Below are 26,859 nucleotides of genomic sequence, written 5' to 3'. Positions count from 1 at the left end.
GCCCGAGAGGAGTCCAGCCTCTTCAAAGGACACAGTATGCCAGGCCTCTACTCATTTGGGCACCGAGAGCCAGAAGACTATCTGGATAACCAGGTCCATTTTTGTTTGTGACGGCCTCATGCAGCCCTAGATGGTCTCCAATTCTCTTTGCAGTTAAGGCTGGCCTTGAGCTTTGGATCCTCCTGCCTCCATTTCCTTGAATGCCAGAATTCAGGTCTGTTCCACCACATCTGGTTTGAATGGTGTTTGGGTTGGAACCCCAGGTTCCTGTATGCTAAGCAAGCACTGTCCTGATTTTGTGTTTTTACATCTTTTAAATTACATTTATTGGGGTGTGTGCCATATTTTGTGTGTATTTAGAGGTTGGAAGACAACTTGCAAGAGTCAGTTCTCTCCTACCATCGGGAGGGTCCCCGAGATCAAACTCAAGTCTTCAGACTTAGTGGCAAGTGCCTAACCCATTAAGCCATTTGGTTGGCCCACTTCTGTTTTTGAGACACAGTCTCCTCTAGCCCAGGCTGGTCTCATACTTTCTGTGTTAACTTTGAACTGATGTGCCTACTTCCATCTACCTCCCAGGTGCTAGATTATATGCCCAACTGATATACCCTATTTTCTCACTGTCCTAACTAGACCCATACAGTCTTAAAAGTGCCCTGGTCTCTGCATCCTCTGAGACACCAAGAAGCTGGCTGGGGGTGGCATGAGGAGGGACCCAGACTCTTGAGCCAGCAGATGAAAAAGTCCAGGGTGGAGGAAGGTCTCAGCTAGTTTATTTTCTCTCTGGAGGGGTCTTCGGGGCAAGCAGTCCCAGCTGCTCAAGCTATGGGGAAAGAAGTAGGTCATGGTCTAGCTTTAACCACCAGAATTCAGGGTTCCCAGCCAAGGACCAGATGCCCAGACAGTGCCAGCCTCAGGGCCTAAACTGTGGGAATCACAAGGGGGCCAGCTGGTAAGGGATGGAAGAGGCTGAGGAGGGACTGTACCAGGATAGGATCCACTCTTGCTGCAAGGTCTCTCCCAGTCAGAATCAGAGTCCCAGGATGGGTACTGAGAACTCAGGCACCGGTGTTCCTTGGAGCCTGTGGGAGAGACAGTCCATTCTGGCCCTTTAGACCCTGAACATGACCCTCTAACAACTTCAGAATATGGACTCTGCATCCCTCGAAATGAAACCACACTGCTTCATGATCTAGACACCCATATTCCTTGTGTGACTTAAAGTAATACTAAATTATATCAATGACCCTTTAAATGTTCCCTTTAAAAGATCCCATAAGGGGCCAGAGAGGCAGCTCAGTGGTTAAAAAGTACTATTAGCCGCTCTTTCAGAGGACACAGGTTCAATTCCCAGCACCCACATGGTGGCTCATAACCCTCTGGAACTACAAGTTCCAGAGGATCTGACACACCTTCTTCTGGCCTCTGAGGGCACCAGGTACACAGGTGGTACACAAATATATGCAAAATGCCCACACACATAAAATAAAATAAAATACATCTAAAAAAAGTCCCATAGAGCCAGGAATGGTGGCGTATCTGTAAGCCCTGGAGAGCTGAAAAGCAGGAAGATCAGGAGTTCATCCTTGGCTGCACAGTGAGTTTAAGTTAGTCGGAGCTATGTAAGACCGTATCTCAAAAAAATCTCACAGATCCTAAATGTGACCCCAATCAGCCCCTGCATGAAACATCCAGGGTCTATGTAGCCCAGAACGGCCTTGAACTTGAGGTTCTCTTTCATTTACCCTCTCAATTTCTGGGATTATAGTCCTTCAAAATCTCAACCAGTCTCTCAGCTACCCAATGTAGCCTTGGAACAGTACCCCATCCGATGTGGCCCTCAGAAGACCCCTAAAGGTGGCCCCATATACGTGAAGGTGGGGATGACCTCCCCCCAGCACCCCCATTACACTCAGCCCCTCACCCCTGAGACTGGAGGCTCTGGGCTTGGTGCCCACGGACAAGGCAAGACAATCGATGGAGCTCTGCAGACTGTGGACAGCAGACCTGTGGAGGTACAGAAACGGGGGCCCCAAGAGACACTGGGGTATCCAAGGTACCCCAGAATCAGAGCTAGGGCGAGGGAAGCTGTGCAGAGGGTGATTCCTAGGAGATGTAGGAAGATTAGAACCGTTTGTTTTCCAGATGCGGTGTGGGGGGATGCAGGTTAGAGGAGGGCTAGGGGTCAGAGGTCAGACTGGAGGCTGGCCTCACCATAGGTCACTCAGCTCCTTCTGTAAATCACCCTTCCAGCAGCCACTTTCCACAGGCCCCTCCTCAGCCTCTGGCCATGAAGATGGCTCATATGCCTGCTGCTTCATCTTGGTCAGAACCTGAGGTTCGGGAGGGGGTTGTGGGGACAAGCCATCAGACACACAATAGTGATGACCACAGAGAAAGGTAATCGTGAGGTGGCAGCTTTATTCCCGGTTGTGTTGAGAGCATGGGACCCTCAGCGAACACAACTTCCTGACCAGGGAGGGATCGCGGCTATTACACCCATTATATGGAGAGGCAAACGGAGGCCCAGAAAGACAAATGATAATAATAATAAGCCCATAGCATTAAGTGGTAGAGCTGGGATTTGATTTCTGCCTCTGAGACTCAGTCCAATGGTGGAAGCATGAACTCCTACCTGCCCCGCGTGCTCATTTTCTCCGCTCACCTTTCGGCACTTCACCTGTGTTTTCTGCATCTTCTGGATATTCAGGAGGTTCTCTGAGATCTCATCCTCCTGGGCCTCTGTTGGGGAGAGAGCTCAGTGGACAGCGAAGCAGAGGAGCCCCGCCCCTTCCAGGCCACAGCTTCCAGGCACTCACGGAGCTTCTGATAGATGAAAGTCACTTCCTCCCGCACCAGCTCCAGTTCCTCCCACAGGAACTTCTTGCTGAGGGGAGAGATGAGCCTACACCCACATTCCCAGCCCATTCCCCAGGCCTCCAAGGCCTCCCACGTCCCCACCTGCCCAGCCCACTTCCAGCCACAGGCTCCTCCCACCGCCCTAGCTCCTTCCAGGGCATCAGGCTCCACCCACACCGTCTGAGGCCTCGCCCACAGCCTCAGAATCGGTCCCGCAGCGCGAGGCTCCGCCCACCCAGCCCTAGACCCCGCCCACAGCCCCTGCTTCTTTCTCTGCCCGGGGGCCGAGCCCTCACCTCCCATTCTTTCTCCTTCCTATTGGACCTTCCCAGCCCTGTTCTCTTCCTGATTTCCAGTCTCCAGCCTCTCCGCCTCCCTCAGTCTTCTGAGGCCCTGCCTCCTTCCCCAACCCACCTCTAGCACCTTCCAGCTCCATTAGACTCAACACCCTCTCCCTAACCACCTAGGTCCTCTCAGCGACCTGTCCTGTCCCTCTGTCGTGCCCCCCCCAAGCCTCCCACTCCCTGCTCCATTAAGTTCTCTCAATGGTGGCCCGCTTTCTTGCAGCCTCCACACTGCCCTCCTGCACACCCACCTGTCCCGGATCTCCTGGGCCAACAGCTGTAGGCAGCGAGTGGTGCGGGACCGTTGCATCTCCTCACCGTCCCTCAGAGTCTTCTGCAAGCCCTGCAGACCTTGGGCCAGGGCCCCATACAGCTCCTGCCGACTCTGTTCCGTACCCCATTTATGACCTTCCTTCTCTCCTTGGCGGCTTGTGGGGCTCAACACTTCTGAAGAGAGGGTGGCATGCTCTTGACTTTATTTTTGTGTGTGGGTGTACATGTACCTATATGTTCATGTGTTTGCACAGGTGTGTACACAGACACGTGGATGTGTGTGGGCGAAGGGAGGTCCAAGGTCATAGTGGGTGTCCTCAATTCTTCTCCACCTTATCTTTTGAGACAGGGTCTCTCACTGAACCTGGAGCTCGAAGATTGGGGTAGACCTGCTGGCCAGGGAGCCCCAGGGTTCCTCCTATCTCCACCTCTGCAGAACTGGGATTACAAGTGTACGCCACAAAGCCCAGCTTTTTTTTTTAACCTGAATTCTGGAGATGAACTCAGGTCCTCATGCCTGCATGACAAGCATTTTAGTGACAGAGCCCGTCTCTCCAGCCCTGTATTTTTTTTTTAAGATTTGTATTTATTTATTATGCATACAGTGTTCTGTCTGCACATATCCCTGCTGGCCAGAAGAGGGCGCCAGATCTCATTACAGATGGTTGAGAGCCACCATGTGGGTGCTGGGACTTGAACTCAGGATCTCTGGAAGATCAGTCAGTGTTCTTAACCTCTGAGCCATCTCTCCAGCCCCAGCCCTGTATTTTTTGTGGTTTGTGATTCACAGGTGTTTTACCTGGTTCCCATGGAGGCCAGAAGAGTTTGTCCTATCCCCTGGAACTGACGTTACAGAGGATTGTGAGCCACCATGTGGATGCTGGGAATACAACCTGGGTCTTCTGCAAAAGCGGCCAGTGCTTTTTGTTTGTTTTTCTTTGTTTTTTGAGACAGGGTTTCTCTGTGTAGTTTTGGTGCCTATCCTGGATCTCACTCTGTAGACCAGGCAAGCCTTGAACTCACACAGATCCGCCTGGCTCTGCCTCCAAGTGCTGGGATTAAAGGCATGCGCCACCGCTGGTGGCCGCAGCCAGTGCTCTTAACTGACAAGCCATCTCTCAGCCCCATGGATCTGTTTTTATTTTTTACTTTCCAGAAAAATCTCTGTTGCAGGCTGACTTTCAGTCTCTAATGAGATGAGGGTAACCTTGAGCTCCTAATCCTCCTGCTTCCATCTACCAAGTGCTGGGATCGTGGGCATGCACCACCAGGTTTATTCCATGCTGGAGGTGGAACCCAGAACTTCATGCATGCTAGGCAAATGCTCTACCAACTGAGGCCCAGCCAAGCCCAAAATGATGGGAACCAGATGTGGGCCTGGACCAGCCTTGACTCCAGCTTTCCCTGACCCTGTCCTCACCTTGACCTGGAACTTACTTTTACTCACTTCCGACTTATTCAGGCCTGGGTCTCCGCCTAGTCCTTACCTTCAAGCTGCTGGATTTTGATCTGCTGTAGGCAGCTCTCTTTCTCCAGCATGGTCACAGAGTGGTTCAGGAACTCAAAAGCCTGAGGGGGTGGGTGCAGAGGTGAGGCTCTAGAGTAGGATGATGATGAGAACAGGGGTACAGAGGAGGAAGAGGGGGCTCACCTTGGTCTGAGCCTGCAACTGGGTCCTGAGAGACTCTAGTTCACATCGCAAGAGCTTCTGAGCATCAGGGATTAGCATGGCGTTCTTAACTGTGGGCAGAGGCAAGAGGGAGCCAAGGCTGAGGTAAGATCAGGGCAGAGATGGGTGGGTAGATCAGAGGAGAGAGAGGGGCATGTAGAGAGCAGGGGGCCCCCTTGAAGCATTTAGTGAACTGGGCCTTGATACTGGAGAAGAAAGGGGACATAGGGGGCCTGCAAGATGGCTCTGTGGGTGAAGGGACTAGCCACTCAGACAGATGACCTGAGTTTGAACCCAGGGACCCACAGGGTAGGAGAGAACCAACTCTGGTAAGCTGTCCTCTGACCTTCAAATGTGTGCCATGACACACACGTACTGGCACACACATCCTCAAATACAGGAAGTAAATACAACAAAGTAAAGGGGAAATTCAGTGGGGCTAGAAACCCAAATGCCCCCTCCAGTCTCAGTAGAAGAGGGCGTTCACCTTTTACTTTAGAAGAGCCAGGCTCCGGGGACTTCTGGGAAAGAGAAGAAGAGAATGGTGATGTATTCCCAGACCACTTACCTTGATGCAGTTTGGAAGGAAGGATACAGGTGGTTCTCTTGAGTTCTGGTTATCCCTAACCAGGAATTCAGGCAAAACTGTGTCCATGGGCATTCATCCACTGCCCCTATCCCCAAGTTCATCATCTGCACATGCTCAGATAGGCACTTGTATGTCTCATCTCATGTTTATGGGCCCCTCCCTGGATTGACTCTGACAGGAAGCAGATGCCAAGCTGTCCCTGGTTTGACCTTTCTCCTTAGGAGTATAAGACATCACTGGGGTTGGGGATTTAGCTCAGTGGTAGAGGCAAGGCCCTGGGTTTGGTCCTCATCTCCAGCAAAGAAAAAAAAAAGACATCACTGACAGCAATGTCCATATCGGACACCATCAGCATGTGACACACCACCACAAACTGTTGAGAACACAAACCATATAGATACAAAAACAAACACCAAGCGCGTGCGCGCAAACACACACACACACACACACACAATTGAAAATATGGGTGAGGCATTGTGGTGTACACCTTTAAACTCAGCACTTGAGATACAGAGACAGGTAGATCTTTGTGAGTTTGAGGCCAATCTGATCCACATAGTGAGTTCCAGACCAGCCAAGGGCTATACTCTGTTTTTGTTTGGTTTTGTTTTGTTTTCTTTAAAGGTCATAATGCTTTTGAAGAAGACCCAAGTAGCCAGGTTGGAAGGCTCACAACTAACCTGAACTTCCATTCCAGGGATCTGATGCCCTCTTCTGGCCTTGAAGGGAACTGCATCCAAGTGCACAAATGTGTACACACACACACACACACACACACACCTTCAAAATATGAAAGTCAGACATAATGTCTCCTTCCTATAATCCTAGCATTCGGAAGATGGATGCAGAAGAAACAGGAGTTCAAATCCAGCTTTGGCTACAGAGCAAGTACAGGGCCAGCTTGGCCTGCAAAGACACACAGGGTTTCTTCTATTCCTTCCTTCCCTCCTCTAGAGGCGCTGTTCTAGGTGCTGAAACCCTTGCAGGTCCCTGCCCTGCAGTCCCTTCGTATGCCCCACAGAGGCACACTGCAAGTACATTCCTAGGTTAATGAGGGTTTGGGGAGTGTGTGACCTTGGTTGGACTGTGGTTCCTCTTCACAAGCTCTTGGTCATGACAATGTTCCTTGTGCAGGTCTAAGTTGGAATAGGAGGAGGTAGCCTCATGAGGCTGAGGCGCTGAGTCCCACTCCGGCCCCCAATCCACAATCCTCGGTGTTTGTTCTGAAGTAGCGTTGATGATCTCAGGCTCCAAGTTCCTGGACCAGCGGGTCATACAGTCCAAAGCCTTATCTGAGGACAACCCTGGGGGAAAAGGCTTCCTTCAGGAACAAGTGACAGCAAGCTTGCAATTGTCAGCCCCTTCCAGCCCTCTAGCTGTCTACCAGGCCCTCCAGGAACACCAGTACTTGCCCCTCTTCTGGTTGGCAGGCCAAGATGTGATGGAGAGTGAAGGAGGTGAGCAGAGATGAGATACACAATAGTCAGGGTCCCGGGACAGGCCGGCCAAAAGAGGGTCACTGCAGAGAGGGGGATGGGAGGGGCTCTGAGACCAGCCGCCAACTCCTAATCCTTTCATTTTTAGTAATTTACTGTTGTTTCTGAGAGAGAGAGTCTTGTGTAGCCCAGGCTGGCCTCCAACTCATCATGTAGTCAAGGATGACCTTGAACTCCTGATTCTGGAGCTTCTACCTCCCTAGCGCTCAGATGACATCCAGTTATACAGTGCTGGGGTTGGAACCCAGCACGTTAGGCAAGTGCTCTACCAACTGAGCCTCAACCCCCACCTCCTAACCCCTTTAGGGTCTCCCCTCAGAGATGTTTCAGCCCAGAAATGTCTCAGTGTTGACATTTGAGGATGTGATGAAAGGTCAGTCCAGTCACAGAGGTGGGGTTGGGGTATGAGAACCCAGACATCCCACACAAAGACATTAAGGCCTTGAGGAGCTGGTCAGAGAGCCCATGAGTAAAGTGCTCACTGACAAACTGGATCCCCAGTAACCAACTGAATAGTGGAAGGAGAGAACCAATGCTGTAAGCTTGATCTCTGACCTCTACGTGTGTCATGACACGTGCACACTCACCCACACATCATGCACACCTAAGAATAGAAATAAAAGTTTTATATTAAGAGAAGAGAGATGGCTCAGTGGTTAAGAGCACTGACTGATGTTCCAGAGGAACCGGGTTCAATTCCCAGGTTGTCTGGAGTCGGATCACACCAGGATAAAAAATAAATAAAAGGGAAAAACAAAGAAAAAGAAAAAAAGTAGGAGAGGTTGGGGGGGGGGCATGAGGGATTGGAAGAGAGGAAGGAGGGAAAACTGTGATCTGGCTGGAAAAAAATTAATTAATTAAAAGAAAGAAAGTAGTCACACATCTTTAATCCCAGCACTCAGGAAGCAGAGGCAGACAGATGTGTGTGAGTTTGAGGCCAGTGTGATCTACATAGTGAGTTCTAGGCCTTGTCAGAGCTACCTAGAGAGACCCTGTAGTCCCAGAGGATTTGATGCTCTCTTCTCTGCAGGAACCAGGCACGAAAGTAGTGCACAGACATACATGCAAACAAAACAGTAACACACATAAAACAAAATTTAAAAATCTGAAACAGCAACAACAACAAAACCACATAAAGGGCCGGTTGTGGTGGTTCACCCCTTTAATCCCAACTCTCAGGGGGATCCCCGAGTTCCAGGCCAGCCTGGAATACAAAGCTAGTTCCAAGCCAGCCAGGGCTATACAATGAGAACCTGCGGGGGAGGGGGGGGATTATCATATCCACTTTACTGGGCTGTCCTGATAACACAGATTTAGTCCACTGCTTGGTAAACGAGAATTTGTTCTAGAATATCACCTGAGGACCACAGATGCCCTAGAAGAGTTAGAGGGGCAAAGGAAAGAGGCATTTCGGAGCTCCACCGCAGGCAGATGCCCAACCATGCCTGCCTCTCCCACATCAATTAATCCGACGTCCCCTTCTCCAGAGTCTTCTTCGAGCGAAGGGGCGTGACCACTGATACTGGCCCCGCCCTTGCACCCCGCCAGTCCCCCAATCCTCTTTGCCATCTCCACCTACCACATACCACCTGTTCATGCTCTCCCATCAGGGACCACGAAGCCAGTCCCAGCTGTGACGCTGAAGTTTTGATCCCTTGGGGACACCTTCGCTGGAAAACGCCCGAAGGCCGAAGGTGGAGTCACAGAGAAGGGCGTGGTCTGCACTTAAGCCCCGCCCGCTCACTCCGGTCAGGCGCGGAGCTCATTGGCGCCTGAGTATCTTCGGTGCGACTGGATGAAGTTCGGGGAGGCGGGACGGCAGGATGAGCCCCGCGAGATGACTGGGCAATCGCTAAGTGGGCGGGCCCAGAGTTGTCCGATGTGTGACCTTATTGGCTTCTGGCTGGCTGGAGCGAGGCCTGCGGTGCGGAAGAAAACCCGGGAGGGCTCAGGCGAGCGGGAGCTGCATCGGAGCTGCCCGGTTTGTGCACGCCTGGCCTCGGGTGCTCCACGGTGGGATCCTATGGGGGCCCTGGGGGTGCTTTGGGATGTTTCTAAGTTGTCTCGGGTTTCTGGATGAGGGCTCTTGGTTGTCCTCAGAGCCAGGGTGATCCCTGAAGACCTAGGGATGCGGACTTGAGCTGCTGAGACTGAAGCTTTGGGGTGCAGTTGCTATTGGGGTCTAGAGAAAGCCTGAGATCTTTTGTTCAGAATTTTGATTGTTTTGAGACAAGGACTCATGTATCTCAGATTGGTCTTCAGCTCCTGATCCTCCTCACAGCTGGAATGACAGAAAACAGCCAGTGATTGTCTTATCCTGAGCTGAAGATGGAACGCAGGGCTTCCTGCACGGGAGGCAAGCACTCTGCCAGCTGAGCCGCTTCCCCGGCTGGAGCCTGAGCTATTTATTATTTGTTTGTTTTAAGACAGTCTCACTATATCTTAGGCTGTGATTTTCAGTGATTTTTTCTGCATCATCCATATGTTGGGATTACAAGTGTGAGTCACCAGGCCAGTCTCTGTTTTTAAATGCTTTTTGGAATGGAGGAGTGCCAATCCCCGTGTCAGTCTCCCAAGTGTGAGCTTCCACACTGGACTGAGATTGTTTTATTTATTATTATTATTACTTACTCCTATTACTTTGTAAGTGTTGGGAAGGGACCGTGAGGCCAACACTAACCAAGTCTCTGACTTCAAAGCCACAATTCCAGCCCCGAGCCTGAGCTCAGACGGACTAGTTGGACATGAGGCTGTCCAGGGACTGCTTTGGGTCTTCCCACTGCCGTTTCCAGGCTTTTCGCTCATCTCTGCACCCGTGTAGGGCTGCCCCTAAGCATTCTCTGCCAGGTTTCAAAGCTAGGGGGCAAAGGTTGAAAGTTAAGCTGAATCACTGGTGCCTCCTTCCCAGGACCACAGGATGGAGGAAGGTGAGGATCCAGGAAGCATGATTAAGGTGGTCCACTTGCTGGTCTTGTCTGGTGCCTGGGGCATGCAGATGTGGGTGACCTTTGCCTCAGGTAGGGACGGACCTCCAGCCCGTTATTTAGGGTGGGGACTGAATGGGAGGGGAACCTGGAAGTGTTCTAATAGGTGTTTGTGGCCCTCCACCTCCCAGGCTTCCTGCTTTTCCGGAGTCTTCCTCGGCATACCTTCGGGCTAGTGCAGAGCAAGCTCTTCCCCGTCTACTTTCACATCTCCTTGGGCTGTGCCCTCATCAACCTCTGCATCTTGGCTCCACAGCGAGCCTGGATCCACCTCTCACTCTGGGAGGCCAGTCAGGTATGAGGGCTTGAGGGCCACCATTCTCTGCAGACTTGACCCAAGACTCCAGTGAGCATTTATAGAGACTTTGTTTTTATTTGTGTGTGTGTGCGCGCGCGCACGTGCGCGCGCACACACACACACACACACACACACACACACACACACAATCACATGTAGAAACCACTATGTAGACCAGGCTGGCTTCCAACTCACAGAGATCTGCCTGCCTCTGCCTCCCAAGAGCTGAGATTAAAGGTGTGCCCCCCCCCCACTTGACTATTTATTTGTTTGAGACGGTCTCTCATTGAACCTGAGGCCCACCGATTTGGTCAGACAAGCTGGCTGGCAATCTCCAGGGATCCTTCTGCCTCCGTCTCCCCAGCACTGAGATTACAGGCATGAGCCACCAGGCCAGCCTTTTAACAGGTGCTGGGGGACTGGACTCAGTCCCCATGCTTGCATTGCAAACACCTTACCGACCACATCTTCCCAGCTCCTTATTTGATGTTATTTTTCATAGTGCTGGGGATAAAACCCCGAGCCCTGCACGTGCTAGGCATGCACTCTACAGGTACATCTTCTTGACCTACATGGGTAGTGGTGTTGTTATTATTCCGAGACAGGGTCTTGAACTCAGTATGTGGAAGGTGAGTTTGAACTTCTGGTCCTCCTGCCTCCTGAAATCACAGGCATGTTCTACCACCCATCATTTTATGAAGTGTTGGGAATTGAACCCAAGGCTTTGTGTATGCCAGACAGGAACCCTACCAACTCAGCCACATCACCAACCTGGTGAAAAAAAATTTTAAAGATTTATTTTTATTATTATTATTTTTTCTTTTGGTATTTTGAGAAAGGGTTTAATCTCTGTAGCCCTGGCTATCCTGAAACTCACTCGGTAGACCAGGCTGGCCTCTGCCTCTTTAGTGCTGGGATCACAGATGTGCACCCAGCTTTGATTATTTTCATTTATGTGTTTATTGTCTGTGTGTAGGTATGTGCATATATGTGTGGGTACCCTCAGAGGCTAGAGGTGACAAATCACCCTAGAACTATAGTTATAGGCTGCTGTGAGCTGCTCAGAGTGGGTGCTGGTAACTAGACTCGGCCCTCTGCAAAAGCAGTGTGCTCTCTGAACTGCTGAGCCAGCCATCTCTACATCCTCAAAGGCGTAGCCCAGGCTGGCCTCAAACTTGTGGATTCTCCTGCTTCTACTTTTCTGGATATCCTTCTGGTGTGAGTCACCACAACCAGCTCAAGTGACATTGTTTTGAAAGGGGAAAAGAGATGCCTCTTATTCGTGGTAAAGACGCTGGTCACTGGGTGTCCTTGAACAGTGCACACATCTGTATAGCTAACCCAGGCAGCCCTCCATGTCCAGCCTTATCTCCCCATTGGCTCATATTTCCTCTCTGCCCAATAGCTGGGCCTCCTGCCAAACTGCAGTGACTCAGCTGAGCTGAGGCTCTGACCTCAGTTCATTGTGTGAAAACTAGCCGGACTGGGAATTTAGGTTCCCCCACTCCCATGCACACTTTCCCTCAGCCACAATGTAAGGAACACTTCTTACAGCTCAGATTTCCTCACCCTTCCCTCCCTCTGCTCTTGATGTTTCAGATGTGGGCGGGTGAGACTTGATGGGTGTGTCACCTCTCAGCCTGGTGTGGTGGTGCACATGTGAGAGAGAGAGAGAGAGAGAGAGACCCCACCCCAGGATGTAGGAAGATGAACCAGGGAGATTATACAAGTTCCAGGCCAGCCTGGGCTACATAGTAAGACTCTGTTTCAAAAACAACAAACAAGCCAGGTGTAGTGGTGTGCACCTTGGAAGGCAGAGGCAGGAGAATCTCTGTGAATCAGAGACCAGCCTGGCCTACATAGAGTTCAAGGACAGGTAGAACTACACAGAGAGAGACCCTGTCTTAAAAGAAAATTATTTAGGGCTGGAGAGATGGCTCAGCGGTTAAGAGCACTGGCAGTTCTCCCAGAGGCCCTGAGTTCAATTCCCAGCAACCACATGGTGGCTCACAACCATCTGTAATGAGATCTGGTGCCCTCTTCTGGCCTGCAGACATACATGCAGGCAGAACACTGTTATACATAATAAATAGATCTTTAAAAGAAAAAAAAATTATTTAAAATTAGGTCAGGTAGTGGTGGCACATGCCTTTTATACCAGCACCCAGGAGGCAGAGGCAGGCAGATATCTGTGAGTTCAAGGCCAGCCTGGTCTACAAATCCAGTTCCAGGACAGCCAGGGCTATATAGTGAAACCCTGTCTCAAAACACCAAAATAACTAAAATAACAATTTAAATTAAAAAGCCAGGGCTGACATGTGGTGACACCTGTAACCCCAGCTCTTGGGGGCAGAGGTGGGAGGATCAGGAGATCAAGGCCAGTGTCAGCCACAGGGAGCCTGAGACCAGCCTGAGCTACGGAGATCCTGTCTCAACCCACTCCTCACAAAGAATAGTCTCTTAGAGCTCAGAGAGGGTTCTGGGTGACTGGTATTTCCCAGGTGATTAATTGAGTTCCTGTTCATTCAGTGTCAGTTTTTGGGGTCTGAGATGGGCCCAGTTTTAGGCTGTGAGCAGAGAGAATGAAGGAATGATGAGTGTTATCTGTCTTCCTTTTGGGGAGAGCAGATGGGCATCCTATCATCCCAGCTCTTTGGGAAGCTTAGTCAGGAGGATTGCAAGTTCAAGGCTAGCCTTGGCTACATAGTGAGTTCCACTCCAGACTAGGCAACTGAGTGAGACCTTCCTCAAAGTGAAAAGAGTGGAGGCTGGGGGATGACTTGGACAGAAAAGTGCTTGAGTACAGACATGATGACCTGAGTTTGAATCCTCAGCATCCAGTCAAACACCGAGCACAGCGGAGTTCCCCCATGGGGAAGTGGGGAGTCAGGGTGGAGACAGGCAGATCCCTGAAGCTCACTGGCCCACCAGTCAGTCCAGCTGAATGAGGGAGTCCCAGGACCAATGAGAGACACCATCTCAGAAGCTAAGGTGGACAGTTTAGCAAGCAAAGGCCCCTGCTTGCCAAGCCTGATGACAATCTGAGTTGGATTCCTGAGGATTTACATGGAGGAAGAAGAGAAATGACTCCCTTATGTTGTATTCCAGTCTGCATACACACACACACACACACACACACACACACACACACACACACACGCCTCTGCAAGCACATGTGCACGTGCATGAACAAGTACGTATACCACATATGCACAAAAGAAGTGAAAGGAGGGATGTAGCTCAGGGGTGGGACTTACATGTGACTGAGACCCAAAGATCGAGTCTCAGAACTGCAAAAAAACACGTCTAGTTTTGAAGAAGAGGTTTTAGTGTCTCTGGGCAAGAGAAAAAGCCATAGATTCTTTCCTAAGGACTGCTACTTTCTGGGTCCCCAGTCTGGGTGCAGGGAACTCTCTGGGCTGCTCTCTCTTCTGGGCCCCTCATCCTCTTAGCCCCCCTCACCTTCCCTCCCCATCACTGTCCTCAGCTCGCTCTGCTGCTCCTGAGCCTCACACTGGCCACCATCAATGCACGCTGGCTGGAGGCCCGCACCACGGCTGCCATGTGGGCCCTGCAGACTGTAGAGAAAGATCGAGGCCTGGGGACAGAGGTACCAGGCAGCCACCAGGGCCCCGACCCCTACCGCCAGCTGCGGGAGAAGGACCCCAAGTACAATGCTCTTCGCCAGAAGTTCTTCCACTACCATGGCTTGTCTTCCCTCTGCAACCTGGGCTGCCTGCTGAGCAACGGGTTCTGCCTTGCTGGCCTTGCTCTGGGGCTCCAGAGCCTCTAACACAGGCCAATAAATGCTTCTTTGGAGATGGCTGTGGTTATTTTCCAGGTGATGAGTGTGTTTGTGTGTGTGTGTGCACATGCACTGGGATAGCACTCAGAGCGTGAGCTAACGCAGCTCTGGCATATCTCCTCTAATGATGACCATTTATTGAGTGCCTGCTGTATGCCTGGCATGGTGCTGACCATTGCCCTTACTATGTGTTACTGTAGGTTCCATATCCTACTGACACTGGAAGTGGCATTGTGACTTGTTTAGGCTGATAAGATGTGAGCAGAAATGACATGAGTTTACAAGACAGGATGGAGCTTTCTGCAGCTTTCCCAGTCTGTAGCACCCACCCTGAGATGGGAACCTAGATAAGTGGTACCCCAGAGACTCTGGGGGCTGCTTGTTTCTGAGAATAACTCGGTTCTTCCTAGATAACACACTCCAGCTCAGTCCACATATATTGGAGCTTTGGAGACAGCTGTTCCCTTTAGGTGTCTGGGTGAGCAGAGAAGTTCAAGTTGCTGTGTGTGTGTGTGTGTGTGTGTGTGTGTGTTTTGAGGCAGAGTGTCCAGAGAATTCTGTGGCCCAGGTTGGCCTGAAACTCATGACAATCCTTCTGCCTCAGCCTCTTGTTTTTTTTTGTTTGTTTGTTTTTGTTTTTTTTTCAAGATAGGGTTTCTCTGTGTAGCTTTGCTCCTTTCCTGGAACTCACTCGGGAGCCCAGGCTGGCCTCGAACTCACAGAGATTCGCCTGCCTCTGTCTCCCGAGTGCTGAGATTAAAGGCATGCGGCACCACCGCCCAGCAAAGATTTATGCACCAGCTCTCATTACAGATAGTTGTGAGCCACCATGTGGTTGCTGGGAATTGAACTCAGGACCTCTGGAAGAACAGTCAGTGCTCTTAACCTCTGAGCCATCTCTCCAGCCCTAATTTCCTTATTTCTAAAACATGTTTTAACTCCAGGAGCCCTTAAGAACATTCAACAGAGTAACCCAGCACCCTTTAGGGCCATGTGGGACAGGGAGTTTGCCTAACATTCATGAAGCCCTGGTCTTCGTCCCCAGCATTGAAAAGAAAATGGGGTGGGGGTGGAGAGTTCTTCCTCAGTGTACAAGAAGGCTCGGCTCATTCTCAGCCCCACCTAAACTAGGCAAGGTTTTGCACACCTGCAGTCCCAGACCTGAGTGGAGGCAAGAGCATCAGTTTATTTATTTATTCTTGGCTACATAATGAGTTCCAGGCAAGCCTGGACTAAATGAGACCTTGTCTGAAAAAATAAATAAAGTAACATTTTTTAGATTGTAGTGTTTTATTTTACATGAGTATTTTGCCTATATGTATTTCTGTCCACGTTGGTTCTTGCTGCTTGATAAAGTAAGAAGGGTGGAGGTCAGATCCCCTGGAACTGGAGTTACGGATGGTTGAGTCACCATGTGGGTGCTGGGAACCAAACCCAGATCCTCTGCAAGAGCAAGTGCTTTTAACCGTTGGGCCATCTCTCCAGCCTCCAACATTAAAAAATTAAAAACAAAAACATGGCTACACACTTGACAGATGGGAAAATTGAGGTTCGGAGAGGTTAAATATGTCCCGAGTCCCAGTCCTAGAAAGTGGAGGTGGGACTAGAGCTCAGCTGCTGAGGTTTTCCTCTTGACCACGGGTTTATAGAAGACATTTTCTACTTGTAGTTAGGGAAAAAAAGGAGATGTATGCTTCTAGGACAGGCTATGGTGGGGCTTAATGTCCTTTCCCTCTCCTCTGGGCTCCAAATTCCGACTGCTGTCAGGTGCCTCACTTCCAGCCCTCACCCCCGGCCTCGGCCTGCGAGGCTTCGCCCACTCCGCTAGGACCCTTGCAGGGTCCCGGTCCCGGGCAGGCCACGCCTGTCTCCTGGCTCCTCCTCTCGCGGATCCCCCGCCCTCAAGACCACGCCCACCCAGACGCCAACTCTCACGGCAGCCCCGCCCCCTAGCCCCACCCACGCACCGCTCCTACTTCTCGGCGGCCTCGCCCCTCCACCTGGGCGGAGCCGGCGCGGGATCCGGGTGTCAGTGCTGGCGGCCGTGGCTGCGGGGCGGGGGTCGCGGCCGTGTGCGGGCTGCAGCGACTTCGTGGGCGGATCCGGGTGCGCGAGGCGTGACCCGAGGTGAGTCCCCCAGCGAGTGCGCCAGCCCGCCCGCGGGTTCGCGCGTGCGCTGTGACAGGTTGGGCTGGGGTCCGCCCGAGGCCGGGGCACGCGCCCCAGGCGGTGCTGCTGGCTCTTCCAGGTTCCCCGCGCCCCGCTGGCTCCGCGGGCGGCGGCGAGGTGGGCGAGAAGCCCAGCCGGGGGCGAGCGAGGGCGCCATATGGTGATGGGGGAGGCACCTGCTGGTGCACGCAGTCAAGTGACAGCTGGGATGCCAGCCTTGAGGACCGGGGACCCCGAGTCGGCCCGGAAGAGGAGCCGCGCTGGGGCGGGGGCAAGCCTGAAGGCCCTGCCAGGCGGACGCTTTGCGGTCCCTCCTCAAACCCGTTCTCCCGGAACACAGGGTGGGTGGGGTTGGCTGCGTTCTCTTTGGAAATGCACCGGGCAGAGAAACAGAAAACACCGTTGAGAAATACTTTTGCTTGGGCTTCGGAGAGCGACTCTAGACAGCTGGGGAAACTGAAGCCCGGAGAGATTGGAGGAACACCCTAAATTCGGATTTAACAGCATGCTGGAGTGTGGGCAGATGTAAAGAGCAGGCTCTGGGGGGTGGTGGTGGGTTTTGTGATCATTGAGTGACTAGGGTAATTCCCTTGGATTTGATGACTTTCATTCCTGTCTCTGTGGACCATGGCTGGGGTGAGTCAGCTTTGGCCAAGAGGGAGCCAAGCCCGGGCCCCTTTGACAAATAAAATGGCAGGTACCCACTTGGAAGCCTAACTGGGGCTTTAAACTATGCTGTATTTATAGAAATTCCCCTTTCCTTGGGGGACAGGGAAGGGTTAAAGCGGACTTAGACCGAACAGGCAGCGCAGTGGCAGGCACCGGCTAAGTCAACATCCAGGCCCTGATGGAGGGGGGCTCTGTCTAGTTGGCAGTCACCCCCCTCCAACTCACACCTGGCCATACCAGCTGCTTACACTGGGCAAAGTCCAATCTGCAGCCCGTGCAACTTCCTCACCACCAACACCACCGGCCCTGAGTTTTTACTGTTACCTGGCTTCTGCACCTCAGGACAGGCGACCAGAACCGTCCACCATAAAGGCTCCATTTTGGCTTTTTTTTTTTTTTTTTTTTGAGACAGGTTCTCATGTAGCGCAGTCTGGTACCAAACGCCCAGTGTAGTGCAGGATGACCTTGAACTGCAGACCCTCCTGTCTCTACCTCCCTAGTGGTGGAATCACAGGTGTGCACATCACGCCTGGTTTACTGGGTGCTGGGCTGAAACCTCAGGTGAGCACTGTCCCGACTAAGTCACATCCCCAGCCCTCAGTTTTACCTTTCTATAAAGATTAAACAGCAACCATAGCCTTCCCACTGCATCTTCCATAAAAGGTGAGTGTTTTTCTGTTTTGTGCACGGCTGTGTCTATTCAGAGGCCAGGGCCTGGTGCAGAGAAGGACTGGGCAGAGGTTTGTTGAGTAATAACAAGGGTCATTAGGAAGGGCATTACACCTGTCATCCCAGTTCCAGAGGCAGGGGTCAGAAGTTTGATGTCATTACCCACCACATGGGGAGTTTGAGGCCAGCCTGAGCTACATGAGACTTTTTCTAAAAGGATTTTTTAAAAAGAAGAAAAGAAAGAGGACTGGAGAGGTGGCCCAGCTGTTGAGAAGCAGGTATTGCTCCTTCAGAGGACCCAAAGCATAGGTCAGGCAGCTCAGGAGTGCCTAGAACTCCAGCCCCAAGGTGGGGGTACACGCCTGTCACCCCACATACACTCGGCTGCAGAGGCAGGAGGGCTGGGAGTTCCAGGCCAGGCTAGGCTCCAGTGAGACCTTGTCTCCTGGAAGAAAGACAGGAATAAACTAGGGCTCTACAGGTGAAGACACTTGCTGCCCAGCCTGATGACCTGAGTTGGATCCTGGAGCCGCACGTTGGGAGAACTAATAGACTCCCAGGCTCAGTGGTTGGTACCTGCCCTCTTGCAGGATTCTGCTCTTTCCCATCAGGATTTCAGGCCTCCCCCCAAGCAGATCCCACCACAATGGCATCCGCTAGTGAGTCCCCTGCCAGCCCGAGGGATGCAGCCGACCAGAACTTTGACTACATGTTCAAACTGCTCTTGATCGGGAATAGCAGTGTGGGCAAGACCTCCTTCCTGTTCCGCTACGCCGATGATTCCTTCACCCCGGCCTTCGTGAGCACAGTGGGCATCGACTTCAAGGTCAAGACAGTCTATCGGCATGATAAGAGGATCAAGCTGCAGATTTGGGTGGGTTGAGGAGCCGTGTGGGGAACTGGGGGAGGGGCAGCCAATAGAGAATCTGACCCTGAGGAGAGTTCCCAGGAGACAGAGAGTAGCTTAGGGCAGGGAGGTGTCTTTTATGGCTGAGGTAAATCCATCAGGGTGTGGGAACGTGCCCTGCTCTGGGTGGCCTGTGGAGGAACAAGGTGGACAGAAGGTACCTGTTGGAAGCACCAGTGACTAGTGAGGAAGAAGTTGGGGACCATCCTGGGGACTCCCACAGAGGCTGCCAGGTTCAGAGCTATACCCTGTCCCCAGTCCAGCTGTTGGTACCATCATGGTAATAAGGAGACCTGGTGGCAGATCAAGATGGTACCTGAGGCCCAGATGGCTCTTCTTTGTGACTATTACATTGGTTCTTGGAAACAAGGTTAGGGAAGCTCATCAATGGGAGACGGCCCTGCACGCCGGACCCATCCAGAGCAGAGCTGAGTCAGTTCACAGAGCTCTCAAGATGCGACCAGTGGGCCTGGTGATACATCCCTGTAATGTCTCACAGGAGGATGGGCAGTGAGGGCTGTGAGGGCAGAGTCATGCGTCTCTCATCAGACTGGGCCGTGAGGGCATCAATACTCTTCTCCCACCAGATTGGACAAAGGCAGACCTGTGTCCCTTGCAGGGCCTTGCAGAGTCAGGTAGGGAGCAGGTGGCCCCCAGCTGACTGACCGCTGTTTGCCTAGGACACAGCAGGCCAGGAGCGCTACCGGACCATCACCACGGCCTACTACCGTGGAGCCATGGGCTTCCTGCTCTTGTATGACATCTCCAACCAGGAGTCCTTCACCGCAGTGCAGGACTGGTGAGTGCTGGCCAACCACTGCATGCCATAGGCCTTTATTCTCCCCTCCCCCACCTTCAACCTCCCTCTCAATGTCCACAACTCCACAGGGCGACACAGATCAAGACCTACTCCTGGGACAATGCCCAGGTCATCCTCGTGGGAAACAAGTGTGATCTGGAGGACGAACGTGTCGTGCCCGCTGAGGATGGCCGGAGGCTCGCTGATGACCTTGGTTAGTGCCCACCCCGAGCCGCAGGTCACATCTCCTCGCTCCAAACCCTGGCTGTCACCTTGAGTCCCAGTTCCACAGTGGTTAGTTGAGGATCTCGTGGAGAAAAGGAAAATACCCGTGTGTTGGGGCTTGGTGGGTAAGTGGGTAAGAATGTTTATTGTGCGAACTTGAGGCTCTGAGTTCGAATCACCACAGCTGCACAAAAGGTCAGGCATGGCCACACATGTGCACATGCACACACCCCTTCATGCCTATAACCCCAGCACTGTGTGGGGCTGAGACCAGGATCACCGGGGCTAGCTGGCTTCCCGGCTAGCTATAGTTTCAGTGAGAGACACTGTCTCAAGAGAATAAGGTGGGCTTGAGAAAGCAGGACCCCTGGTGTCCTCCTCTGCCTCCAGGAGACACTCATACAGCTGTCCACAGATGCACACATATACCACACACTTACTCCGAGATAACCCATAAACATACCCATATATATGCCATGTTCTCCCATCTCAGGGAATACACTCCCTGTCCTGGGAACCCAGTTGACTGACCCTGGTGTCCGCTCTTCACTCTTCTTAAAAAACTTCCATATCAGGTATTAACATACCATAGCCCACCACCTAGATTTTGTTGTTGCTTTGAGACAGGGTTTTACTGTGTAATCCTGGCCGGCATGGGACTCAGCTATGGAACTCAGTAGACCAGGACAGCCTCAAGCTCACACAGATCCATCTGTCTCTGCCTCCCAAATGCCGAGAGAGAGGTGTGTGCTAACACATCCGGCATCTACTGCCTATTTGTTTATGTGTTCTGAAGCCTGAGTGAGGTGACTCTCAACGTTTTTGCTTGCTCTTTGTCTTTTGGTGCTGGGAGCTGAACCCAGGGCTGTCTTCACATTAAGTAGGCACCTACCACCGAGCAACACCACCAACCTAGGTTTTACATTTTTTAGTGTTCTTTGGAAAATCTCACTCTATGTAGCACGGGCTGAGCTTGAACTAATGAACTTAACCTTCCAAGTTGCTGGAACTGCAGGCTTCCCTTTTCATTCTGAGTTCTGATTTGTTGTAGGAATTGAGTTTTCATTCTGGGGGAAGGTTCTGTAACCCATATTTGCCTGTAAAGATACAGTGCAGTGGATCACACCTAAATCCCAGGACACAGGAGCAACAGAATTGCCTGAGGTGAAGGTCAGCCTGGGATATATAATAAGACACCATCTTAAATAAATAAGCAAGGGCTGGAGAGATAGATGGCTCCACAGTTAAGAGTACTTTCTGTTCTTGCAAAGAACCCAGGTTTGACTCCCAGCACTTACATGGCACATATATATGTATGTATACATACACATATATGTATATATACATACACTCACACCCCACCAGGTACATGTATATATGCATAAAATAAAATGTAAAATTAAAATAAATTAATAAAAAAGTCCCCAACTGTTCTAGGGTTGTAGCTCAGTTGGTAGAGTGCTCACCTAGAATGCATGAGGCCCTTGGATTCTGTCCTCAGTACCACATACATCAACATATTGTGGCAGACACCTCTCATCCCAGCACTCAGGAGGCAGAGGCAGGAGAATCAGAAGTTCAAAGTCAGCCTCAGCTATATAGTGAGTTCCAAGCCACTAGGCTCCATGAGACCCTGTTAGAACTAAAGAAAAAACACTTAGAAGGCAGAGGTTCAAGGCTGGCCTGGGCTGCATAGCAAGTTCTAGATCTAGCAAAGCTACGTAGAGAGAGTCTGTCTCAAACAAAACAAAAAACCCAAAGCACAAAACAATAAAAAAAAGAGAAGAGTCCAAACAAACAAAAGACATATAAAGAATTCAGATGCGAGGGGGAGTTGACACATTGATATAAAACACCAGATTTGCCCAAGAAGATAGTAGAGCAGCATGGATTTCACCAGGCTCCAAAGAGCTGAATTCATGCAGTCCACCATATTAACCGTTGAGTTACTCAGCATGTGGCTTCTATGCATGTACTCAGGGATTGAACTATAGCTTAGCAGTAGAGCCCCTGCCTAGAAAACCCCAGTGAGGCGCTGAGGATATAGCTCAGTGGCAGAGCCCCTACCCAGAATCCTCCAGTGAGGGGCTGAGGACATAGCTCAGTGGCAGAGCCCCTACCCAGAATCCTCCAGTGAGGGGCTGAGGACATAGCTCTGTGGTAGAGCCCCTACCCAGAATCCCCCAGTGAGGGGCTGAGGGCATGGCTCAGTGGTAGAGCACCTGTCTTGCCCTGGTTTCCAACCCTGCACTGAAAAATAGGGGAAGAATCATGCCTTCCTTGGGCTGGTCCATTTAGTAGCAGAGAGGAGTATGAAGTGGAAATTGTACACTTACCTAGTCAGGATTACACTTAATTTTAGAAATCAGATGGGTCTCCTCATGCTAAGCATCGTCTTCTCCCCAGGCTCCAGCTTCCCATTGTGTCCTTTCTGAGTTGGGGGCTGAGAGATGGCTTCACTCTGCAGCCCAGACTGGCTTTGAGCTTTCTGCACTTCTTCTGCCTTCTGGGTCCTAGGATTACAAGTGTGTGCCATGATGCCTAGCTACCATACAGACATACATGCACACACACACACCAAAACAAAAACCCTCACACTAAAAAGAATTACTTGCCAGGTGGTGGTAATTGAGCTCCAGCACTGTTTTAAAGTGCTGTTTAATGTGCCAGCACTTGGGAGGCAGAGACAGGAGGATCTCTGTGAGTTCAAGGCCATCCTGGTCTCCAGAGCAAGTTCCAGGACAGCCAGAGCTACACAGAGACAAACAAACAAACTTATTTGTTATGTCCCTTGAAAAATTATTTCTGTGTGTGCCACAGTGTACGTGTGGAGGTCAGAGGACAGTTGTGAGGAGTAGGTTTTTGCATCCCACTGTGTCTTGCAGGGACTGAGCTCAGGCTAGTCAGCTTTGCATGGCAAGTTCTCCGGAGGCTGAGCTGCCTCACTGATTCTCTCCTTCTCTTTAAAACAGTGCTGGGGCTCAAACCCAGGGCCTTATGCATGCTACACATTACATTTTTTAAAATTTCTTTTGATAGAGGGTCTAACTGTGTAGCTCTGAAATCAATGGCCTTCCTGCCTGGCTTCTCTGGTGCCAGAGAAGGTTATGGGTGTGCACTATGCCCTAATTTGATGACATTTGTATGTGTACATGGAGGCCAGAGGACATCAGGTGTCATTCTTAGGGAACATCCACCCTTTCTCTGGGACAGGGTCTCTCACTAGTCTGGAACTCCACAAGTGGGCTAGGCTAGCTGGCCAGCAAGCCCCAGTGCCACCACCTCCCCGGCACTGGGATTACAAGCATGTTCTACCACATAGGGCTTAAAAAAATGAGTGCTGGGAATCTGAGCCCGGGTCCTCATTCTGGCAAGGCAAGCACTTTTCTGTCGGGGCCATCTCCGTAGCCCTCATTACTCTGTTTTATTTTTATTTTCTTTTAGAGGGTAGCAGGTTTAGAGACAGGGTTTCTTTGTGTAGCTCTGACTTCCATGGAACTCACTCTGTAGACCAGGCTGGCCTCAAACTCACAGAGATCCGCCTGCCTCTGCCTCTGAGTGCTGGGATTAAAGGTGTGCGCCCCCACTGCTCCACTGCCCGGCTTCTCTTTTTAAAATGTGCATGGGTGCTTTGCCTGCGTGTTTGTTAGTGCATCATGTGCTGAAGTACCTGCAGAGGTCAGAAGAGGCGTCAGACCCCTTGGCACTGGAGTCATGGATAGTTGTGAGCTACTGGGTTCTGGGAGTTGAACCCAAGTCCTCTGGAGGAACAACCAGTGCTCTTAATGGCCAACTCATCTAGAGCACCATTAAACAATTAGTGTCTGTGTGTGGCACACACACATGCACGCTCACACACACCTGTGGAAGTTTGTCCTTTGCCTTGTATGTTCTGGGAATTGAACTCATCAGACTTGGCAGCCAGTACCTTTACCACTGAGCCATCCTGAAGACTTAGTTAGGCATAGTGGTGCAGCCTGTGATCACTGCAGTCTGACTGCTGAGGCAGGAGGATTGCTGAGTTAGAGGCTCTATGAACTATTTCAACATTGCTACATAGTGAATTTTTTTTTTTTTTTATTGGCTGGCTTCAAACTCATGATCCTCCATCCTCCGCCTCCTTCAGCAAATCCTACTGGCATGTGCCACCACAACTGGCTAATGAGAATTTTTTTTTTTGATGCATTTATTTATTTATGTATACAGTGTTATGCCTGCCCACCAGAAGAGGGCGCCAGATCTCATTACAGATGGTTGTGAGCCACCATGTGGTTGCTGGGAACTGAACTCAGGACCTCGGGAAGAGCAGCCAGTGCTCTTAACCTCTCAGCCATCTCTCCAGCTACATAGTGAAATTTGTCTCAGGACTTCAAAAGGGGTGCATGAGGCTGGGAAGGACCTTCAGTCAGGCATGGAGGTGTACATTTGTCATCCCAAGGGACTTACGGGCTAGCCAGCCAAGCCTGCTTGGTGAGTTGTAAGTCATTGAAAGCCCCTGACTCAGAAAGTGGTGATGGCAGCTGAGGAACAATACACCCAAACACACATGCGCACTCACGCACATGCGCACGCACACACGCATATGCACACACAGCAGGTCGGGCAGGGATGAGCTCAGAATACAGGTTTAAGCAATCCCACTTTCCAAGTGTAGCCCCTTGGGCCTCACATGACTGTCACAACTGTCCCCACCTTCTGTCCATCCAGGTTTTGAGTTCTTTGAGGCCAGCGCCAAGGAGAATATCAATGTGAAGCAGGTGTTTGAGCGCCTAGTGGACATCATCTGTGAGAAGATGAGTGAGTCCCTGGAACCAAGCTCAAGCCCAGGCAGCAACGGCAAAGCCCCAACCCTTGGGGATACTCCACACCCCCAGCCTAGCAGCTGCGGCTGTTAAGGGTGGCCCTTGACCTCCCCACACCTGTCCCCTCCTGCCTCTTCAAGGACTGCAGCCGAGGTGTGAGCCACAGGGGCCGTCTCTAAGCTCAGGGCACCTCTTCCCTCCTGTCCACTCTTCCCCTCTTCTTGCACAACTCCATCTCCCTTTCTGTCCATGTTGATGTACTCAGACAGTCCTGGTTCAAGCCCACACCCCCAGGCTCCGCTCAGCATTGTCTGAGGGTATGGGACGCCCACAAAGGTGCCTACTGCTCCCCAGGGCATTGCAATAGGGATGGCTTTAGGCAGCATCGCCTTCCGAGAGTGATGGAGGGACACCCCATGTTTTCTGCCTTAGGACCCCTTCCCAGGTGTATGCTCTACTGTCCAGTTGCTGGCTGAAGATGTCACCTGGTGTGGGTTGCTGTCCAATTTAGCCCTGGCAGCCTGTCTAGCTCAGGTCCACCAGCTTGGCCTTGAACCTGCTCGTGAACTGACTGCTAGCCAAAGATACGGGCAGGTCTGCAGTTTCCACCCTTGCTTCCCTGGCATCTACACGAAAGCCTGTTTTCTGGTTATACCAGGGACAGAATCAGAGCCACCATAACATCAGGGACCAAGTGCCTTCCAAGCTTCCTGAGTCCACATCACTCAATGTGGGTTAAGCCACTCCATCTTTCATCCAGAACTCAACGTTGGAACAATCCAGGCCCTATCACGTGGGGGCCGAGGATTAGCCTCCTTTAGCACTCCAGCTCTCTGTCACCTCAGAGCCAGGGGACCAAGGCTTCATGCCAGGTCCCCATCTGCCTGGTGGTGGGTTAAGCAAGAGCCTTACACATCTACATCCTGTGTAGAGAAGGAAGTGGAGAAACCAGCCCACAGAGGGTGTACACTTGAGGGCAGTTTCTGATGGCAGGAGTTGGGTTCTCCACTTGAGGACTCTTGTGTGGACCCCATGTCATCTCCATCGTCAGTGGCCCAGGGACACTTTGGAGTAGCGGGAAAGGTCAGGGAGAAGGCATCAGTGGGCACTCAGTGATTTTTGTACCTCATGAGAGCAGCAAGCCCCCAGTGAACTGGGGATGGGCTGTGGATTGTGACTCATGTCTCTACAAAGCTTGGGACTTAACCCCTAGGGTCCCCAGTTCTCTCTAGCTAGGAGGTCCTTTCTACTCACTGACATCTCGTGATTCAGGTGATGCTCGCAAAGCTGAGATGGTCTGTGTTGCACATCCCTGACTTTATATCGGGGTGGAGTCTGCTCCTTCAGTCCCACAACTAGAATGGCTTCTGCAGCCTGTCTGAGCTCAGTGTCTTACAGCCTGGTTCAGGCTCCAGTGTACACCCAGCCCTGCCAGCGGCTGTCTGTAGAGCATCTGGATGAAGCTGTCTTTGTATAAATTGCATGAAAGGGCGTGGATAAATCATTTTATCAAAGTGAGGGCATCTGAACACTTGGAGGGGAGAGTCAATTTTTTTTTTATGTTGCTTTATCATTAAATAGTCAAAACAGCTAAAATTAACTTTTTGTTGTTGTTGTTTTGTTTTTTGAGACATGGTTTCTCTGTGTAGCTTTGGTGTCTGTCCTGGATCTCACTCTGTAGACCAGGCTGGCCTCGAACTCACAGAGATCCACCTGGCTCTGCCTCCCGAGTACTGGGATTAAAGGTGTGAGCCACCACCACCCAGCTTAAAATTAACTTTTTAAGATTCAACAACCTGCAGTGTGTGGGTGGTGCACACTTTTAATCCCAGTACTCAGGAGGCAGAAGCAGGCGATCTCTGATTTCAAGGCCAGCCTGGTCTAGAAAGTAAGTTCCAGGACAGCCAAGGCTACAAAGAGAAACTCTACCTGGAAAAATCAAAGAGAGAGATAGACTGTGTCTCAAAAAAAAAAAAAAAAAAAAAGAACACACACACAATAATTCAGTGGTGCCTGGAACTGGGGCTCAGTTGCTAGTGTTTGCCTAACGTGTCACACGGCCCCAGGCTGAAGGCCCAGCCCCACACAAGCTAGGCACGTGGTCCAGGGATGTCTTAGTAGAAGCAGGAGGATCAGGGTCACCTTGGACCTCCATCTACACGGTTTGAGGCCAGCCTGGAGCTGTGTGAAACTGTCTCAGAAAAGAAAAAGACCTTTGACCCTGTCAAAGAGTCTTCCTAAGCTCCTGCCCAGCGTGGTGGTGGGCCAGTCTGCCCTTAGCTATGGCTGCCTCTGAAATTTC

General features: G+C 51.3%; 3 protein-coding genes across 13 annotated transcripts; 2 read left to right on the top strand and 1 right to left on the bottom strand.

Moving 5' to 3' along the window:
* Positions 1-412: 412 nt before the first annotated feature.
* Positions 413-8,922, bottom strand: Ccdc159 (coiled-coil domain containing 159). 9 transcript variants are annotated; one of them, XM_036193146.1, is made up of 13 exons: positions 8,817-8,922; positions 7,147-7,253; positions 6,809-7,038; positions 5,633-5,666; positions 5,128-5,216; positions 4,964-5,045; positions 3,455-3,650; positions 2,820-2,887; positions 2,666-2,742; positions 2,215-2,333; positions 1,925-2,007; positions 987-1,082; positions 413-823 (listed from the first exon to the last, which is right to left on the bottom strand). In XM_036193146.1, exons 1-13 carry the CDS (start codon positions 8,825-8,827, stop codon positions 819-821), a joined length of 1,197 nt encoding a protein of 398 aa, XP_036049039.1. In that variant the 5' UTR covers positions 8,828-8,922; the 3' UTR covers positions 413-818. The 9 variants fall into 9 exon arrangements, with proteins under 9 accessions (XP_036049039.1, XP_036049035.1, XP_036049033.1 ...); XM_036193142.1 differs by having other exon boundaries at positions 413-1,082; positions 8,810-8,922; XM_036193140.1 differs by having other exon boundaries at positions 413-1,082.
* Positions 8,923-8,989: 67 nt separating this feature from the next.
* Positions 8,990-14,331, top strand: Tmem205 (transmembrane protein 205). 2 transcript variants are annotated; one of them, XM_036193164.1, is made up of 4 exons: positions 8,990-9,211; positions 10,139-10,247; positions 10,346-10,509; positions 14,000-14,331. In XM_036193164.1, exons 1-4 carry the CDS (start codon positions 9,026-9,028, stop codon positions 14,303-14,305), a joined length of 765 nt encoding a protein of 254 aa, XP_036049057.1. In that variant the 5' UTR covers positions 8,990-9,025; the 3' UTR covers positions 14,306-14,331. The 2 variants fall into 2 exon arrangements, with proteins under 2 accessions (XP_036049057.1, XP_036049058.1); XM_036193165.1 differs by having other exon boundaries at positions 9,187-9,243.
* A 1,921-nt stretch (positions 14,332-16,252) lies between these two features.
* Rab3d (RAB3D, member RAS oncogene family) lies at positions 16,253-26,157 on the top strand. Of its 2 annotated transcripts, none has more exons than XM_036194037.1 (5): positions 16,253-16,444; positions 18,436-18,698; positions 19,412-19,530; positions 19,620-19,744; positions 24,463-26,157. In XM_036194037.1, the coding sequence occupies exons 2-5, from the start codon at positions 18,471-18,473 to the stop codon at positions 24,648-24,650; spliced, it is 660 nt and encodes a 219-aa protein (XP_036049930.1). In that variant the 5' UTR covers positions 16,253-16,444; positions 18,436-18,470; the 3' UTR covers positions 24,651-26,157. The 2 variants fall into 2 exon arrangements, with proteins under 2 accessions (XP_036049930.1, XP_036049931.1); XM_036194038.1 differs by having other exon boundaries at positions 18,415-18,698.
* The last annotated feature ends 702 nt before the right edge of the window (positions 26,158-26,859 follow it).

This window comes from Onychomys torridus, chromosome 7 (assembly GCF_903995425.1).
Source record: "Onychomys torridus chromosome 7, mOncTor1.1, whole genome shotgun sequence".
In the NCBI taxonomy this organism is placed as follows: Eukaryota; Metazoa; Chordata; class Mammalia; order Rodentia; family Cricetidae; genus Onychomys; species Onychomys torridus.
The sequence above is the reverse complement of the archived record's forward strand: the minus strand, read 5'-3'. Positions and strand labels throughout refer to the sequence as shown.